This window comes from Canis lupus, chromosome 29, assembly GCF_003254725.2.
Source record: "Canis lupus dingo isolate Sandy chromosome 29, ASM325472v2, whole genome shotgun sequence".
Classification (NCBI taxonomy): domain Eukaryota; kingdom Metazoa; phylum Chordata; class Mammalia; order Carnivora; family Canidae; genus Canis; species Canis lupus.
Genome location: NC_064271.1, coordinates 234,497 through 252,943, shown reverse-complemented (window position 1 = coordinate 252,943; position 18,447 = coordinate 234,497). Strand labels below are relative to the sequence as shown.

Sequence of the window (18,447 nt, the reverse complement as noted above, 5' to 3'; positions counted from 1 at the left end):
GGATGTAGAATTCTGGGTGGATCCCCCTTCCGCCTCAGCAGGATCATTTGGCCTCCATGTTTCTGAAGAGAAAGTTACGATTATTCACATTATTGTTCCCCTGTATGTAATCTTTCATACTTTTGGTTTCAAGACTTTTTTTTATCATTGTTTATCAGCAGTCTGATGTTGATGTGTTTAGGTGTAGTTTCCTTTGGAGTTTCTTGCTTACAGTTCACTGAGCTTCTCAAATTTGTACATTTATGTCACTAAATTTGGGGAATTTTCTGTTACTGTTTCATCAAATATTTTACTCCAATTTTTGTGTCTTTGCAGGCCGCCTGTTATATATTAGGCTTTTTAAAAAAAAGATTTATTTATTTATTTATTTATTTATTTATTTATTTATTTATTTATTTATGATAGAGGGGGTGGGGGCAGAGACACAGGAGGAGGGAGAAGCAGGCTCCATGCTGGGAGCCCGACATGGGATTCAATCCCGGGACTCCAGGATTGCGCCCTGGGCCAAAGGCAGGCGCTAAACCGCTGAGCCACCCAGGGATCCCTATATTAGGCTTTTTAACATTGTCTCACAGGTCCTTGAAGCTCTGTTCATTTTTTTTTTAAGATTTAAGCAGGGGTACTGGGAGAGGGAGAAACAGGCTCCCCACTGAGCAGGGAGCCTAATGTGGGGATTGACCCCAGGACCATGACCTGAACTGAACAGGTGCTTAACCGACTGAGCCACTTAGGTGTCCCAGCTCTGTTCATTTTTATTCAATCTTTTTTCTCTTTATTCTTTTTTTTTTTTATTTTAAGATTTTATTTATTTATTCATGAGAGAGGCAGAGAAGCAGGCTCCATGCAGGGAGCCCGACGTGGGACTCAATCCCAGGTCTCCAGGATCATACCCTGGGCTGAAGGCGGAGCTAAGCTGCTGGGCCACCGGGGCTGCCCTCTCTTTATTCTTCATATTAGATCATTTATATTAAACTATCTTCAAGGTCACTCTTCATTTTCATTTGTTTTAATTCCTCTTTAAGTCTATCCAGTGAGTATTTTATTAATTAGTGTGTTTTTTTCACTTGTAAAATTTTCATTAGGCTTTTTAAATACTTTCTACTGATATAACTGTCTTTTCATTATTTCATGTTATTCTTTGACCTCTTGCAGCATCATTAAAATAGCTGCTTGGGGTACCTGAGTGGCTCAGTTGGTTAAGCATCTGACTCTTGGTTTCAGCTCAGGTCATGGTCTCAGGGTCGTGAGATTGAAGCCTGCATCAGGCTCCACACTCACTTTGGAGTCTGTCCTTTTCCCTGTCCCTCGAGGTATCACTCCACCCCTCACTCACTTTCTGTCTCTCAAATAGATAAAAATTTTTAAAAATAGCTGCTCTAAGGTCCTTTATGATCATTCCAGCTTATGGGTCATCTCCGTTAAATCTGTTGACTCTCTTTTCCACTGAGAATGGATACATTTTCCTGGTTCTTTATATCAGGTAATTTTGGATCTTAGAAATTGTTAATATTATCTTGTGTAGATTCTGAGCTCTAATATAATTCTCAGGAATTACTGCTTTAGCAAGAGGTCAGCCCAGTTAGATTTGGACACTTGATTTACATCTCAGTTCAGGACTCAAGCCTTTCTTCACTGTTACCAGTCAGTCCTGCACATGCATATTTCAGGAGACAGTTTGAAACTTGTGTGATAACATACACAGAATTAGAGGGCCTCTTGTCTGGCTCTCCCTCTTTTAGGATTCCCACTACAGCCTTTGGTCTGCCTAGGCTCCCTTCCAGGTTTCTCTGGGCACAATACAGCAGGGTTCCAGTTGAATCTTAGTCACTCTGCCTACCATACCCTTCAGCAGCCATGGTTATCCTCATGGGAAAAACTGGAAAAAGAAAACCACAAACTCATCCTAATGGCAGTATCTCTCCCACCTTTGAGCTCCCTGCACATAGCAGTCTGCCATCTTGTATTCACTTTTGGTGGTCTCGGGTGGTTGTATTTGGTATTTTATTCAGAGTATTAGTTATCAGCAGGAAGATGGGCTGTAGGATGCTTACACTACTATGTAAGAGGACAAACTCTGTTATTTTTGGAAAGCTGGTTCTCTTCCAGCTCCATCGTCCCCTGTCTGATATAAGAACATGTCATACACTGTTAACACTTCTGTTTTTTAATTTGTTTCTTCTGTCTAGAACTTCATTACCTCTTCTACTTAAATTTGAATGCATTTTTCAAAGCCCAAGAAAAAGTCCATCTCACTTTTTGAAAACTAACCCACTGCCCCTTGTTGCCTCCCTTCCTATTTCTGTGAGCCCGGGGCACTTTACTCATAATGGAGTGTTACATTTATGTTTCAACACGTGCTTCACAATTATTTCATCAAGTATTTATCAATTACCTATCATATGCCAATTTTGCTTGTTTATTATTTTAACTATAAATAATGAAAGCTTAAAAAACAAAGCAACTTTGGGATCCCTGGGTGGCTCAGCGGTTTTGGCGCCTGCCTTCAGCCCAGGGTGTGATCCTGGAGACCCAGGATCGAGTCCTGCATCAGGCTCCTGGCATGGAGCCTGCTTCTCCTTCTGCCTGCGTCTCTGCCTCTCTCTCTCTCTCTCTCTCTCTGTCTTTCATGAATAAATAAATAAAGTCTTTAAAAAACACAAACAAAAAAAAAAAAAAGGAAAGCAACTTTTGGGAGGAGGGAGCCCTTGTGTGTTGGGTAGGGAGGTAGGAATACAGGCAGGTAGATGACTCGTGAGGCTTATATTTTGGGAATAACAACAACAAACAAAGGAGAGATGTATGGGACATGTCAGTCTGTCTGGCCACAGTGTTTCTAAGAAAATGCGAATTAGTCACTGGATGAACAAAAACGTGGTTGATATTGATCACGAATGGATTTTTATGTTAAGGTCCTTGTCAGTGTTATTGACATCAAAATAATGAAAATGAAATCACTAGAACAGTTAGATCTGTAAATTATAATACAAATAAAAATAATTTTATAGCAGTACAGCCTTATCTTTTCATATTCCCAGTGATCATAACCTGTTTGCTGCCTTACATTTTTCACCTTTGGGGTAGGACCTTAGATTGGAGATATGAAAAGAGAAATGGATTCTGCCCCAACATAGAGTATGTCAGCCATTCATTAAAAGAGAACATTGTTCATTTAAATGCTTTATTTTGGGGAGGTATGAGCAATAAATGATATTTGGAAAATATATTTTAAAGAGTTGGTTAACTAAAAATGGATATTAAGTCTGATACCTAAAAAAATAAATAAATCTTGATACCTAGAGTATACATTTATAGTCTAAAAAATGAGCAAAGAATTTTTTAAAATAATTTATTTTTAGAGAGAGAGTATGTGAGCAAGCAGGTGGGAGAGGGAGTGGAGAGAGAGAATCTCTAGCAGGTTCCCTGCTCAATGTGGAGCCTGGCATAGGGCTTAGTCTCACAACCCTGAGATCACGACCTTAGCTAAAATCAAGAGCTGGATACATAACTGTACCCCCCCAAAATGAGCAAAAATTTAATGACTGTACAATTTCTGTATGTAATGCCATCCAGGAGCTTCCTATATGTCCAAGATTTCTTTCATGAGTCTTTCGCATTAACTCATTTTCTTTGTTTTGTGCAGATGTTTCTTTCTCAGCAAAATAGAGGAGAAACTTACTCTTCCTCTAGGTGATCATAGTTTGTCCATGGATGAAGAGAGAGATTCTAGTGATAAGATGGAAGTGCAGGAACAGGGAGAAGAGGTCTGTTCTCTGATTAAGAACTGTATGTTCTCCATGAAAATGAAGATGGTAGAAAGTGCAAGAAAGCAGGTAGGTTTGTGGTCTTCCATTGTAGCACAGAATTTTCTTAAATTAGCTGTTTTTTAGACTTAGCTTTTCCTTAAAATCTGAAGCCTGAATGTAATTGAGTAGTATCTTTTTCTCTTTAGTCAACTTGAAGAAACACTTAAAATCATCCAGAATACTCTAAAGTTTGTTATACATTAATTAATCATTAGGAAATGATTATTTTCTGTTATTAAAAAAAGAAAATAAATCCGGTATCAGATTTGATCTTGTTTAAAAAAATCAATGATTTCCAGTTAGTTGAAAATCATATTTAGGTTTATTTTGTGGAAATCTGTCATATGATAATAATATCCTTTCTTAATATAAATATGCTTTGCTTATATGTTACATATAAATATATTAAATCTGACTTTTCATGTAATTAAATCACATTTGAATATACTAGGGGAGCTTGCTCATTTAATGACCTGATATTAATAGATTGCTATTATAAACCAAAGAATGTATTCCAGTAGAAATAAGTAACATTTCTGTTCATAAGTGCTCATTTATAGGTTCTTCTTTGAGATGCGTTTTGTATCAGTTAGGAATTTTTATATTTCAAATAACAGAAAATTCATCCCAGAGCAGCCTAAGTGAATAAAAGAAATTTATTAGTTCCCATGAATAAAGAAGTTTAGAAGATCTGGCTTAAAATATACTCTGAACTATTATCATCAAGGGCTTGCTTTCTGTCCTTCAGTTCTCTCTTCTGCCATATGGTTTTGTCCTCAGATTCTTACATATTGGTAAGATAATCTCTGGCAGCTCATCCTTTGTATTTGGAAATGGCTGTAGATGTTTCATATCATTCTTCCTCTACACTACATCTTCTTAGAATTAAAGACAGTTTTTCTCTATTTCTTGCAGAAAAAAAGAATCCTTTTCATTTGCTCTGATTGCAGCTGGGGCCATCTTCAAGGCACACACTAAGGAGGGTCTGTGTGCCTTCTTAGGAAGTTAGGGTACTTGGACCAGATAAAGGGACAATGCATGCTACCTACTGCTATTCAGACTTCTCCAAAGTGAGGGGGAGGGTCCTGATGAGAGAGGGAAAGGAAATGAGCTGCAAGTATATTATTTAGAAATATGTAAGAATCACTAGGATCACTAAAAACCTTTCATATGGCACATTGGCTTTTCTTAGGAATTTTTCAATAATAAGTAAGGGCTAAATAGAGTTAGCTTGATAGAAGTAGTACTACTAGAGGTGAACAGAAAAAAATAGTTCCAGTCTGAAGATTACATAAACCCTTCAGTGCATTCCAGTTTACCAGCCTGTACTTTTCAAAAGAGCAGAATTGAAATTTGAGTTATGCCTCTTCATTACCAAGCACAACATTACATGGTGGAGATACTGTGTTGAATAAAATACAGAACGTAGACAAACAATTATAGTATGATAATACTAAAGGACGGTCACATGGGAAGGACACCTGACTTAGCCTTGTGGGAACAGAGAAAGCTTCCTGGAGTAGTTGGGAACTGAAAGGTGAAATAGGGTGGTGAGAATAACATAAAAGACCCAGGAATGACCCTGAGCATTTAGTTTCCTGAGTGGAGCTACCATTGAACCCCAGCTTCTATATTAGTAGTCCAGTTAATTAATAAGGGCAGCCCCTTAGGTAGTGGAGGTAAGTGGACAGGTTCAAGAAGAAGGAGGTGTGAGTGAGATACTATGATTGGTTCTGTTTGGGAGGGAAAAGTAGGATCCTTGGGGTTCTGCCTGTGTAGCTGGGTGAATGGGAATGCAGGAAAAGGAGCAGTTTGTGGGGCAGATGGTACAATCAGTTTAGGACATAGTGAATATGGGAAGCTGTTAAGCAAGTTGTGTTTTTGTTAGATAATTTGTACATAAGAAATCTAAAGTTCTGAAGAAAAATATCTGTGCTTGCGATAGAGGTCCGAATGCGATCGGCATGTGGACTATCACTGAAGCCACAGGAGTAGATGAGGTGACTGAGACCAGTTGCCAAAATTGGCCTACAGCTTTAGGAGGAGCAAAGGGAGAGATGCCTACAAAGGAGCTGAAATCAAATGGTGACATTACAGTATGACCAAGAAGCTGAGCCCACAGAATTTAGATTACAATTCGATATCAGAAAGCCAATTCAGAAGCACAATTATAAAGCAACTGGTGGCTCTGGAAAAAAGCATAAAGGTTTCAAGAGACTTCATGAAGGCAGAAATTAGATCTAATCAGGCTGAAATTAAAAATCAGTTAAATGAGGGCAGCCTGGGTGGCTCAGCGGTTTAGCACCGCCTTTTGCCCAGTGCGTGATCCTGGGGACCTGGGGTCAAGTCCCACGTCCGGCTCCCTGCATGGAGCCTGCTTCTCCCTCTGCCTGTGTCTCTGCCTCTCTCTCTCTCTGTGTCTCATGAATAAATAAATAAACAAATCTTTAAAAATAAAAATCAAATGAGAAGCAATCCAAACTAGAGGTCCTAACGACTAGGGTAAAGGAGGTAGAAGAATGAGTGAGTGACATAGAAGACAAGTTGATGGCAGGGAAGGAAGCTGAGGAAAAAAGAGAAAAACAAAAGACCATTAGGAAAGGTTAAGGGAAATAAATGACAGACTCAGAAGGAAAAATCTACATTTAATTGGGGTTGCAGAAGGTGCCGAAAGCGACAGAGGACCAGAAAGCGTATTTGAACAAATCATAGCTGAAAACTTTCCTAATTTGGGGAGAGAAACAGGCATTCAGATCCAGGAGATAGAGAGATTCCCCCCCCCCCAAAAAAAATCAATAAAAACTGTTCAACACCTTGACATTTAATAGTGAAACTTGAAAATTCCAAAGATAAAGAGAAAATGCTTAAAGCAGCAAGAGACAAGAGATCCCTAACTTATATGGGGAGAAGTACTAGGTTAACAGCAGACCTCTGCACAGAGACCTGGCAGGCCAGAACGGGCTGGCAGGATATATTCAGGGTCCTAAATGAGAAGAATGTACAGCCAAGAATACTCTATCCAACAAGGCTCTCATTCAGAATAGAAGGAGAAATAAAGAGCTTCCAAGATAGGCAGAAACTGAAAGAGTATGTGACCACCAAACCAGCTCTGCAAGAAATATTAAGGGGGACTCTGTAAAAGAAAGAGGAAATCCAAAGAAACAATCCACAAAAATGGACTAAATAGGTATTATGATGACACGACATTCATCTTTCAGTAGTAACTCTAAACGTGAATGGGCTTACAGATCCCATCAAAAGGCGCAGGGTTTCAGACTGGATAAAAAAGCAAGACCCATCTATTTGCTGTCTACAAGAGACTCATTTTAGACCTAAGGATACCTACAGCCTGAAAATAAAAGGTTGGAGAATCATTTTACCATTCAAATGGTCCTCAAAAGAAAACAGGTGTAGCTATCCTCATATCAGATAAAGTTTATCCCAAAGACTGTAGTAAGAGATGAAGAGGGACACTGTATCATACTTAAAGGATCTATCCAACAAGAGGACCTAACAATCATGAATATTTATGCCCCTAATTGGGGAAATGCCAAGTATATCAATTAATAACCAAAGTTAAGACATATTTACATAATAATACACTAATACTGGGAGACTTCAACACGGCGCTTTCTGCAAATGACAGATATTCTAAGCACAACATCTCCAAAGAAACAAGAGCTTTATTATTTTTTTTTTTTAATTTTTATTTACTTATGATAGTCACACAGAGAGAGAGAGAGGCAGAGACACAGGCAGAGGGAGAAGCAGGCTCCATGCACTGGGAGCCCGACGTGGGATTCGATCCCGGGTCTCCAGGATCGCACCCTGGGCCAAAGGCAGGCACCAAACCGCTGCGCCACCCAGGGATCCCGAAACAAGAGCTTTAAATGATACACTGGACTAGATGTATGTCACAGATATTTTAGAACTTTACATCAAAATGCAACTGAATACACATTCTTCTCAAGTACACATGGAACTTTCTCCAGAATACACCACATACTGGGTCACAAATCAGGTCTTAACTGATACCAAAAGATTGGGATTGTCCCCTGCATATATTCAGACCATAATGCTTTGAAACTAGAACTAAATCACAAGAAGAAATTTGGATAAAATTCAAACACAGGGAGGTTAAAGCAGGGGGATGCTGCTGAAAGATGAAAGGGTCAACCAGGAAATTAGAGAAGAGTTAAAAAGATTCATGGAAAGTAATGAGAATGAAGATACAACCGTTCAAAATCTTTGGGATACAGCAAAAGCAGTCCTGAGAGGGAAATACATCACAATACAAGCATCCCTCACATAATTAGAAAAAACTCAAATGCACAAGCTAACCTTGCACCTAAAGGAACTGGAGAAACAACAGCAAATAAAACCTACACCCATCAGAAGAAGAGAGTTAATAAAGATTCAAGCAGAACTCCATGAAATAGTGACCAGAAAAAATGTGAAACAGATCAACAAAACCAGGAGTTGGTTCTTTGAAAGAATTAATAAGATAAACCATTAGCCAGACTTATTAAAAACAAAAGAGAAAAGACTCAAATTAATAAAATCATGATTGAAAAAGGAGAGGTCACCACCAATCCCAAGGAAATACAAATGATTTTAAAAACTTATTATGAGCAGCTATACGCCAATAAATTAGGCAATCTAGAAGAAATGGACGCATTTCTGGAAAACCACAAACTCCCAAAACTGGAACAGGAAGAAATAGAAAACCTGAAAAGGCCGATAACCAGGGAGGAAATTGAAGCAGTCATCAAAAAACATCCCAAGTCACAAAAGTCCAGGGCCAAATGGCTTCCCAAGGGAATTCTATCAAACATTTAAAGAAGAAACACTACCTATTCTACTAAAGCTGTTCTGAAAGATAGAAAGAGATGGAATACTTCCAAACTCCTTCTACGAGGCCAGCATCACCTTAATTGCAAAACCAAAGACTCTACCGAAAAGAAGAATTATAACCCAATATCCCTGATGAACACAGATGATAAATTCTCAACAAGATACTAGCCATTAGGATCCAGTAGTACATTAAGAAGATTATTCACCATGACCACATGGGATTTATCCCCAGAATGCAAGGCTGGTTCAACACTTGTAATGCAATCAGTGTGATAGATCATATCAGCAAGAGGAAAAACAAGAACCATGTGATCGTCCCAATAGATGCAGAGAAAGCATTTGACAAAATACAGCATCCATTCCAATCAAAACTCTTCAGAGTGTAAGAATAGAGGGAACATTCCTCAGCATCTTAAAAGCCGTCTACAAATAGCCCACAGCAAATATCATTCTCAGTGGGGAAACACTGGGAGCCTTTCCTCTTAGATCAGGAACACGACAGGGATGTTCACTCTCACCACTGCTATTCGACATAGTACTGGAAGTCCTTACCTCAGTGATCAGGCAACAAAAAGAAATCAAAGGCATTCAAACTGGCAAAGAAGAATTCAAACTCTCCCTCTTCGCAGATGACGTGATACTGTACATAAAAGCTCCCCCCTAAGATTGCTAGAACTCATACAGCAATTCGGCACTGTGGCAGGATACAAAATCAATGCCCAGAAATCAGTGGCATTTCTATATACTAACAATGAGACTGAAGAAAGAGAAATTAAGGAGTCAATCCCCCAAAACATAAGATACCTAGGAAGAAACTTAACCAAAAAAGTAAAGGATATATACCCTAAACACTACAGAACACTTCTGAAAGAAATTGAGGAAGACACAAAGAGATGGAATAATATTCCATGCTCGTGGATTGGAAAAATTAACATTGTGAAAATGTCAATGCTACCCAGGGCAATTTACACATTTAATGCAATCCCTATCAGAATACCATGGACTTTCTTCAGAGAGTTGGAACAAATCATCTCAAGATTTGTGTGGAATGAGAAAAGACCCAAATATCCAGGGGAATATTGAAAAAGAAAACCAGAGCCGGGGGCATCACAATGCCAGGTTTCAGGTTGTACTACAAAGCTGTGATCATCAAGACAGTGTCATACTTGGACAAAATCAGACACATAGATCAATGGAACAGAATTCAGAACCCAGAAATGGGCCCTCAACTCTATCAACTAATATTCAACAAAGCAGGAAAGACTATCCACTGGAAAAAGGACAGTCTCTTCAACAAATGGTGCTGGAAAAATGGACAGCCACATGCAGAAGAATGAAAGTAGACCATTCTCTTACACCATACACAAAGATAAACTCAATGGATGAAAGATCTAAATATGAGACAAGAATCCATCAAAATCCTAGAGGAGAACACAGGCAACACCCTTTTTGAAGTTGGCCACAGCAACTTCTTGCAAGATACATCTAAGAAGGAAAGGGAAACAAAAGCAAAAATAAATTATTGGGACTAAGATAAAATCTTCAGCACATCAAAAGAAACAGTCAACAAAACTAAAAGACAGCCTACAGAATGGGAGAAGATATTTGCAATGACATATCAGGTAAAGGGCTAGTATCCAAGATCTATAAAGAACATATTGAACTAAAAAAAAAAAAAAAAAAAGAACATATTAAACTCAACAGCAAAGAAACAAACAATCCAATCCTGAAATGGACAAAAGACATGAACAGAAATTTCACCAAAGAAGACATAAACTTGGCCAACAAGCACATGAGAACATGGTCCACATCACTTGCCTTCAGGGAAATACAGATCAAAACCACAATGAGATACCATCTCACACCCATGAGAATGGTGAAAATTAACAAGACTGGAAACAACAAATGTTGGAGAGGATGTGGAGAAAGGGGAACCCTCTTGCACTGTTGGTGGGAATGTGAATTTGTACAGCCACTCTGGAAAACTGTGTGGAGGTTCCTCAAAGTGTTAAAAATAGAACTGCTCTACGACCCAGCAATTGCACTTCTGTGGATTTACCCCAAAGACACAGATGCAGTATAACGCTGGAACACCTGCACCCAAATGAGTATAGCAGCATTGTCCACAATAGCCAAACTGTGGAAGAAGCCTCGGTGCTAATAGAAAGATGAATGGATAAAGAAGCTGTGATATATGTATACAATAGAATATTTCTCAGCCATTAGAAACGACAAATACCCACCATTTGCCTCAACATGGATAGAACTGGAGGGTATTATGCTGAGTGAAGTGAGTCAATCAGAGAAGAAGAAACATTATAAGGTCTCGTTCATTTGTGGAATATAAAAAATAGTGAAAGGAAATAAAGGGGAAAGGAAAGAAAATGAGTGGGAAATATCAGTGAAGGTGACAAAACACGAAAGATTCCTAACTCTGGGAAACAAAACGGGTAGTGGCAAGGGAGGTGGGCGGGGGGTTGGGATGACTGTGTGACGGGCATTGACGGGGGCATTTGACGGGATGAGCACTGGGTGATAATGCTATATGTTGGCAAATTGAACTCCAATACAAAAAAAAAAATTTAAAAGACTTCCACATAACAACCAACGAAATAAAAAATAATGTATACATCAAAATTTAAAAACTCCTTTGCCTCAAATAACACACTCAAAACAGTGATGAGACAGCGCATACAATATGAGAAAATACTGGAAATCATATATCTGATAAGGGTTTACTATATAGAACACGTAAAGAACTCTTTATACCTGAACAACAGAAACACAAACTACCTTATAAAATGGGCAAAGGATTCTATTTTTTTAAGACTGTTTATTTGACAGAGAGAGAACATAAGCAGGGGGATCAGCAGGCAGAGGGAAAGGGAAGAGCAGTCTCCCTGCTGAGCTTGAGCCTGATGTGGGGGCTGGACCCCAGAACCCTGGGATTTTGGCCGGAGCTGAAGGCAGATGCTTAAGTAACTGAGCCACCTAGGAGCCCCTGGGCAAAGGATTCTAAATAGACATTTCTGCAGAGCAGATATACAGATGGTCAACAAGCATATGAGAAGATACTCACACTATTAGCTATTAGGAAAATGCAAATCGAAACCACACAAGATACCACTTCACACCTACTGTAATCAAAGAGATATTGACAAGTATTGGTGAAGATGTGGAGAAATTGGAACCCTCCTACATTGAGGATAGGAATGTAAAATGGTACAGATGCTGTGGAGAATAGTCTGACAGTTCCTCAGAAAGTTACACATAGAGTTACCATGTGACCTAGGTATGCAGGAGAAATGAAAGTGTATGTCCACAAGAAAGTTGTATGTAGATGTTTATAGTTAGAATTATTCAGAATAGCCAAATGTTAGAAACAACCCAAAATCTATTAATAGATGATTGAGTAAATAAAATATATTCTCTCCATGCAATAGAATATTATTCAGCCATGTGAAGGAATAAGGTATGAATACACACTATAACTTAGGCGAACCTGGAAAAGGCTACACTAAGTGAGAGAAGACAGATAAAAATCACCACGTTTTCTTATTTCATTGATTGGAAATGTCCAGAATAGGCAAATCCATAGAGACAGACATGAGTGGTTTGCCCAAGGCTAGCGCAAATGGGGAGCAAATGCTTATGGACAGCGTGTTCTTTTTGAGTTGATCAGATAGTCTGCAACTAGATAGTAGTGATGGTTGCCCAACTGTATACTTGAAATGTGAATTCTATCCCCATGATAAAAAGACACGTACATAATTTAAGCTGAGGAGATGGAGTTGCTGCTCTCAGGTAAGTTGTGTCATGCAAAAATGGAAACAAGCCAATTCAAAATTTCTGTCAAAAAATTTTATTTCTAAGTCATCACCCATATGTCATCATACCACTTTTTTTCCTTCTATAGCACAATTTCTCACTTGCCATGAAACTACTAAAGGAGCTTCGTAGAGAGTCAAAAACAAGAGATGACTGGCAGGTGAAGTGGGTGCACACCTACTGCCGGCTCAGCCACAGCCGGATCCAGGGCCAGAGCTGCCTACAGCAGATTCTCTCAGCGCTGAAAACAGTCTCCTTGCTGGGTACTAGACTGTACTTATCTATGGAATTAAGTTCAGCAACACTATTTTGTATTATGTCTGTATCTTTTAAAACTCTACTTTTGCTGCTTTATCTGACATTTAGGATTTAAATCTTCTAATTTTATTAAATGTTTGGAGCCAAGGTACTTTGTGTCTTATAATGCTATAGAATATGGTACCTGGAGATTTTATTTCTTAATTGATCAAATACAATTGAAATTAAGGTTTTTTCTTTAATACTTATGCAAATTGTAGGTCTAATAGTTTAATTATTTATGAGAACCTTGTTTACCTACAAGAATTGCCTTTTAAAAAATTGAATGTGAAACACCTTTTTCCTCAGTTTTTCTCTTTTTATAATAACATAGCCTTCAAAACTGAGGGGAGAAAAAATTTGTGTGAGTTTTGGATGCATTCCACTGCTTCGCTACCTGTGTCGGGGGTGCATAGCAGCACTATTACTGACCATGCTTATAACCATATTCCCATGATTGACCCTTCAGTAGGATGGGGAATGATATCAGAGTATCAGTTTCAATAAAAATGCAAATTGAACAAAAGGCCTTCATATTTATCAGGATTAGAAAATCATCCTCATGATTGCTTAAATAATATTTTTAGGGTTTTTTGGTGGGTGGAATGGGGGAGAGGAGGAGGAGTTTGCTGATACTAAGATAACATTAATACTCATAATAATAATTCTACAGTTTTAGTAGTCGTAATATGGCTGTAGTTTTCAACAGTTTGGGGAATAGGGCCAGTAGTTTTGAACATGTATGTGAGGGTAATCTGGCAGAGAATTTTCATAGGTGGATGAGCAGTGCAGAGTGGTTGATGGCACTTGCTGAGTGACAGCCCTTCCTCTTTTGTGCCACCTCACAAAAGACTGCAGCGCGAGCTGTAGTTTTGACCAAGGCTGGTAAGCTCTCTTCCCTTAGCCACACTAGGGAAGATAGAGAATTAGACCTGTACATGCAGCATCATCTGTTGCTTTATTAGCTTTAGGTCACACTATCAACTTAAAAATCTCTAGTTATTAATGTATATGCACAAATGCATTAAAAAGAGACATTTTCTTTCCTTCATAACAGAATTAGGTGCTTTGACAAAATGTAGAATGATGGCGCTTGAATAAAAGTTCATTCAGTGTTTTAATTGCCTTAGCCTCTGTAGACTTTGATACAGTCACTGCTAACAAAGAACATTTTTCATTAATATGAGCTTATGAAATTCCCTAACCAATGTTTGAAGCCAGTTTCTTATACTTTCAAGATTTATTTTAATTTCTTAATAGAAATATGTATACTCTGAGTATCTTTTTAAATTTATGGCTTTCATTTATTTCTGAGAAAATCGTGTGTGTGTGTGCATTTTTAATCCAGCAGGAGAGAGCACATCAAGTTACTTCAGCAAAAATGTTCTGGCTTTCCATGACCAGAACATTCTCTTGGGTACAACTTACAGCATCATAGCTAATGCTCTCCGCAGGGAGCCAGCCTGCCTTGCCGAAATCGAGGAAAGCAGGGCTAGAAGAATCTTGGACCTTTCTGGATCCAGTTTAGAGAATACAGAAAAGGTAATGAATACTGAAAGAGTGAACTTTTGATGTTTGTGTGTTGTACATCCATAATGTGCAGCTTTCAGGCTGCACGAAAGCAATAACAAGGAATGATGATTGCTTTGTGCTTTGAAAATGTATTTGACATTTATGCACAGCCAAGTTTCTTTGTGGAAAACGGACATACTCCATGTGTTTCCTGTTTATTTGAATGATACAATTTGTTTTAGTATTTGAAGTGAGAAATTTTGTTGGATTGATGTGGACAGTTCTTCTAAGAATTTTGTTAATGGATTTCACCACCAGTTGCCATTCAGACATCCCATTAACTTGTGGAGCAAACCAGCCCTTTCCACTTTTTTAGGTAGTGTCTGCTTTGCCTCGCTTTTCTCAGGTGATTTTATATTTTCCATAGTAGGCAGCCTCTTCTCATCTCACTGTGCACCTCACTTTAGTTGTTAGCCTTGCTTTCTTCCCCCTCAGTGTTACTACCAATGGCTATGCAGGGCAGTGAAGATAAAGTGCCAACTTCCATTTCTTCTTCAGTTCCTGACAGGCTGCATGACCCCCACTGATCTTTTATGCCAGGTCTGCATGACTAATGGACCATCTGGTTTTTCAAAGTCCTGAGGATCATAACTGAATCATTCACTATTTCACAATCAGGGCAGACAAACACTTTTTTCCATTTAACCAGCATTCTTTGTTATCTCATGGCTCACAAATCACAAGTGTTCTTTTTGTATCATTACAAGTAGAAAGTAGAGTTCTTCCAGAAACATTAAGCTGTATTCACAGGTTCACAACTGAGAGCTCTGTGAATTCTAGGTGATCGCAGTTCTGTACCAGAGAGCCTTCCATCACCTTTCTGAGGCTGTACGGACAGCGGAGGAGGAAGCCCAGCCTTCTCTCAGAGGCCAGGGTCCTGTAGCCAGCCTGACAGATGCTTACATGACACTGGCGGATTTTTGTGACCAGCAGCTCCGCAAGGAGGAAGAGAGTGCATCAGGTGAATTACAAATGGAAAAACCATTTAGTTTGTCACATTGTGCTAGCCAAAGTTTTAAGACTTCTTTAGGTACTTTAGGTTTCCTGTTTGCTTATTTTTCTTTTATTCTTTTATTCAGTCATTTAAAGATTTTTTTGAGAGTGTGTGTGCATGCATGAGCAGTGGGAGAGGCAGAGGGAGAGAGGGAATGTCAAGCAGATTCTGTACTGAGTGTGGAGCCAAACTCGGGCTTGATCCCATAACCCTGGGATCATAACCTGACCTGGAATCAAAAGTCAGACAGTCATCTGACTGAACCACCCAGGCACCCCTGCTTGTTTGTTTTTAAATGACAGTTATTCTGAGAAAAATCTTGTCCTTTTAAGAGGCCATGGCATGTTGCTGAGTGAAGTAAGTCAATCAGAGAAAGACACTTATGTGCTTTCACACACACATGGAATATAAGAAACAGCATAGAGTATCAGAGGGGAAGGGAGGGAAAACTGAATGGTAAGTCATCAGTGAGGGAGAAAAACCATGAAAGACTCTTAACTATAAGAAACAAACTGAGGGTTCTTGGAAGGGAAGTAGGTGAGGAACGGGGTAATTGGGTGACGGGCATTAAGAAGAGTGTATGAGGGCAGCCTGGGTGGCTCAGCGGTTTAGTGACACCTTCAGCCCAAGGTGTGATCCTGGAGACCCAGGATTGAGTCCCATGTCAGGCTCCCTGCATGGAGCCTGCTTCTACCTCTGCCCGTGTCTCCACCTCTTTCTCTCTCTGTGTCTCTCATGAATAAATAACATAAAAAATCTTAAAAAAAAAAAAAAAAAAAAGCATATGAGGGAATCCCTGGATGGCTCAGCGGTTTGGCACCTGCCTTTGGCCCAGGGCGTAATCATGGAGTCCTGCGATGGAGTCCCACATTGGGCTCCCTGCATGGAGCCTCCTTCTCCCTCTGCCTGTGTCTCTGCCTCTCTCTGTGTGTCTCTCATGAATAAATAAAATCTTTAAAAAAAAACAAAACATATAATGAGCACTGGGTGTTATATGCACTGATGAATTCCTGAACTCTGCATCGGAAACTAATGATGTACTATATATTGGCTAATTGAATTAAATAATTTTTAAAAAGAGGCAATGACATCCTTAAGTAACATGACCAGCACATAAATAGCCTCAAGCTATATCTTTCCATATGCTTAGTTTATAGTTTCTACATTTTACTTGTAGCTCTTTGGTAATATTGGCTATGTGGCCTGTGTTTTACTCCTGAAATAAATTCAGTAATCAGCAGCTGCTCTATGTTCCCACGCAGCCCAAGAAGGAAACTGTGCTGCATGTAGAATGCATGATCTAATGAAGAGTCACTCTCAAGATGGAAACTTTTACATACGGCTGCAAACTGGGTCTCGTGTCTGTTGATCTAAAGTACTTGTTAAAAAGAGAACAGTGACAATACAAAATATAAGCCCAAAAAAGAAGTATCATTTGTTACATTTATAGTTTATGTGTATACAAGTGGATGTACTGACCATTGTTTTCTTCTCTCCTATACTTGGTAGTTACTGAGTCTGTAGAACTGCAGACATATCCAGGCCTTGTGGTGGACAACATGTTGAAAGCTTTAAAATTGCATTCCAGTGAAGCCAGGCTGAAGTTTCCCAGACTACTGCAGATTATAGAGCTGTATCCAGAAGAGACCCTAAGCCTAATGACAAAAGAGGTTAGTGCCTATATTCTAGTGAAGAGAACTTGACAGAACTTAAAACATGTTTCTGTTTATATCTAAACACATTAGTATGTTGCACATAGTATATAGTAAAATGCAATGCACATGTTACAGTTTTTCCTAACCAGCATTGCATTTTACTATATCCCAAAAACAAACATAATTTGAAGCCGTATAAAAAGACTGTTTACATTTACCCATTTTCCTCGGTGAGTGTTGATAAGAAAACTGTGTCTGAACAAGGATAACAGGGAGACGAGGAGGTATGTTTAGGACAAAGGTGGGAATTTTCTACAGCGCATTTGTGGCTCATAACAACTAAGGTGTAGTCTGGAACATCTGTTGGTGCCTTATGCTCAGTTTATTATTTATCTCAGGGAAAGAGAGTACATTTCAGCTGGCATCACATCCCCAGTGACCATAGTGCCTCCTGGCAGCACCAAGTTCATCAGGGTCCTGAGGCCTTTGGGTGTGTGGGTGCTCCCCAACAATATTCTGCTTACCACTTGTATGTCCTGTGCAGACCTCCCCTCCACAGGGCTGCATTAGCCTACTGTCTTCCTGTCGTTTGAGCCATCTGAAAGACTTCTTAATGACTTTTATAGATGTTTAACTGCAAAATTAAGTTGATAATATAATTGTTTAAATGAGTAACATAGCACTCAGCTTTATGTAGTAAATTTTTAAATAGTACTGGTTTCTGAGCTGTGGAGACTCAGTGCCTGGCAGGGCTTTACCACACCCTCTGACCCTTTTGTGGGTTTCGAAGGATGGGATTATTTTTAATAGGTCCTAAAAAGTAATTTCAGAAATGTAGTGTATACATGTGTGTGTGTTTTTCTTAAAGATTAGTGAAGAAATCATTAAATTATGATTTAATTTCCCCAAAATAATATTTTATTTATGTATGATGAAGATAGCATTTTGAATTTGTGAGAAATAAATGGAATGTTCAGTCAATGTTATGGCACCAGGGAGTCACTTGAGATGGGGAGCTAAGCTTTATTGAGCACTTCATTTGAGCCTTGTGAACCAATGCCTTTTACCCCCACACACTTTGCCCTTTCCTCACTTTATAGATAAAGGTAGGAAGCTTGCCATGTTCATTCCTTATACCAAAATTCCAAGTGCATCAGATTTTATCTTAAAATTAACACATTTTAAAAGCATGAGAGGAAAAAGGAATACATGAGCAAATTTTGAAAATGGCCTTGGAATAAAAAGACAAACACCAGAAGCTATAAAGGAAAAGAACACTTCCTGCAGGGGGAAAAATTCAAAAAGCAAAAATATATACAAAGTTAAAAAAAAATGCCAGAAAAATATTTGCAACACATACTAGAGATAAAGAGCTGATGTCTCCTTCTACGAAATAAATAGATCAGTAGAAAATGGTCAGAGGAAATGCATGCATGATTTAATA

General features: G+C 38.8%; 1 protein-coding gene across 8 annotated transcripts in view; it reads left to right on the top strand.

The window, feature by feature from the left end:
* Nucleotides 1–18,447, top strand: part of PRKDC (protein kinase, DNA-activated, catalytic subunit) — a 221,645-nt gene that overhangs the window by 175,582 nt on the left and 27,616 nt on the right. For 7 of the 8 annotated variants that reach the window (XR_004810577.2, XM_025477681.3, XM_049103971.1 and 4 more), the window contains 5 exons: nt 3,641–3,830; nt 12,574–12,748; nt 14,131–14,324; nt 15,135–15,315; nt 16,858–17,018. Coding sequence is in view for 7 of the 8 variants with exons in the window: in XM_025477681.3 (XP_025333466.3) it covers nt 3,641–3,830; nt 12,574–12,748; nt 14,131–14,324; nt 15,135–15,315; nt 16,858–17,018 (901 nt within the window). In the remaining variant the exon portion in view is untranslated. The remainder of the gene's footprint in view (nt 1–3,640; nt 3,831–12,573; nt 12,749–14,130; nt 14,325–15,134; nt 15,316–16,857; nt 17,019–18,447) is intronic. The other variant, XM_025477680.3, reaches the window with a different exon arrangement.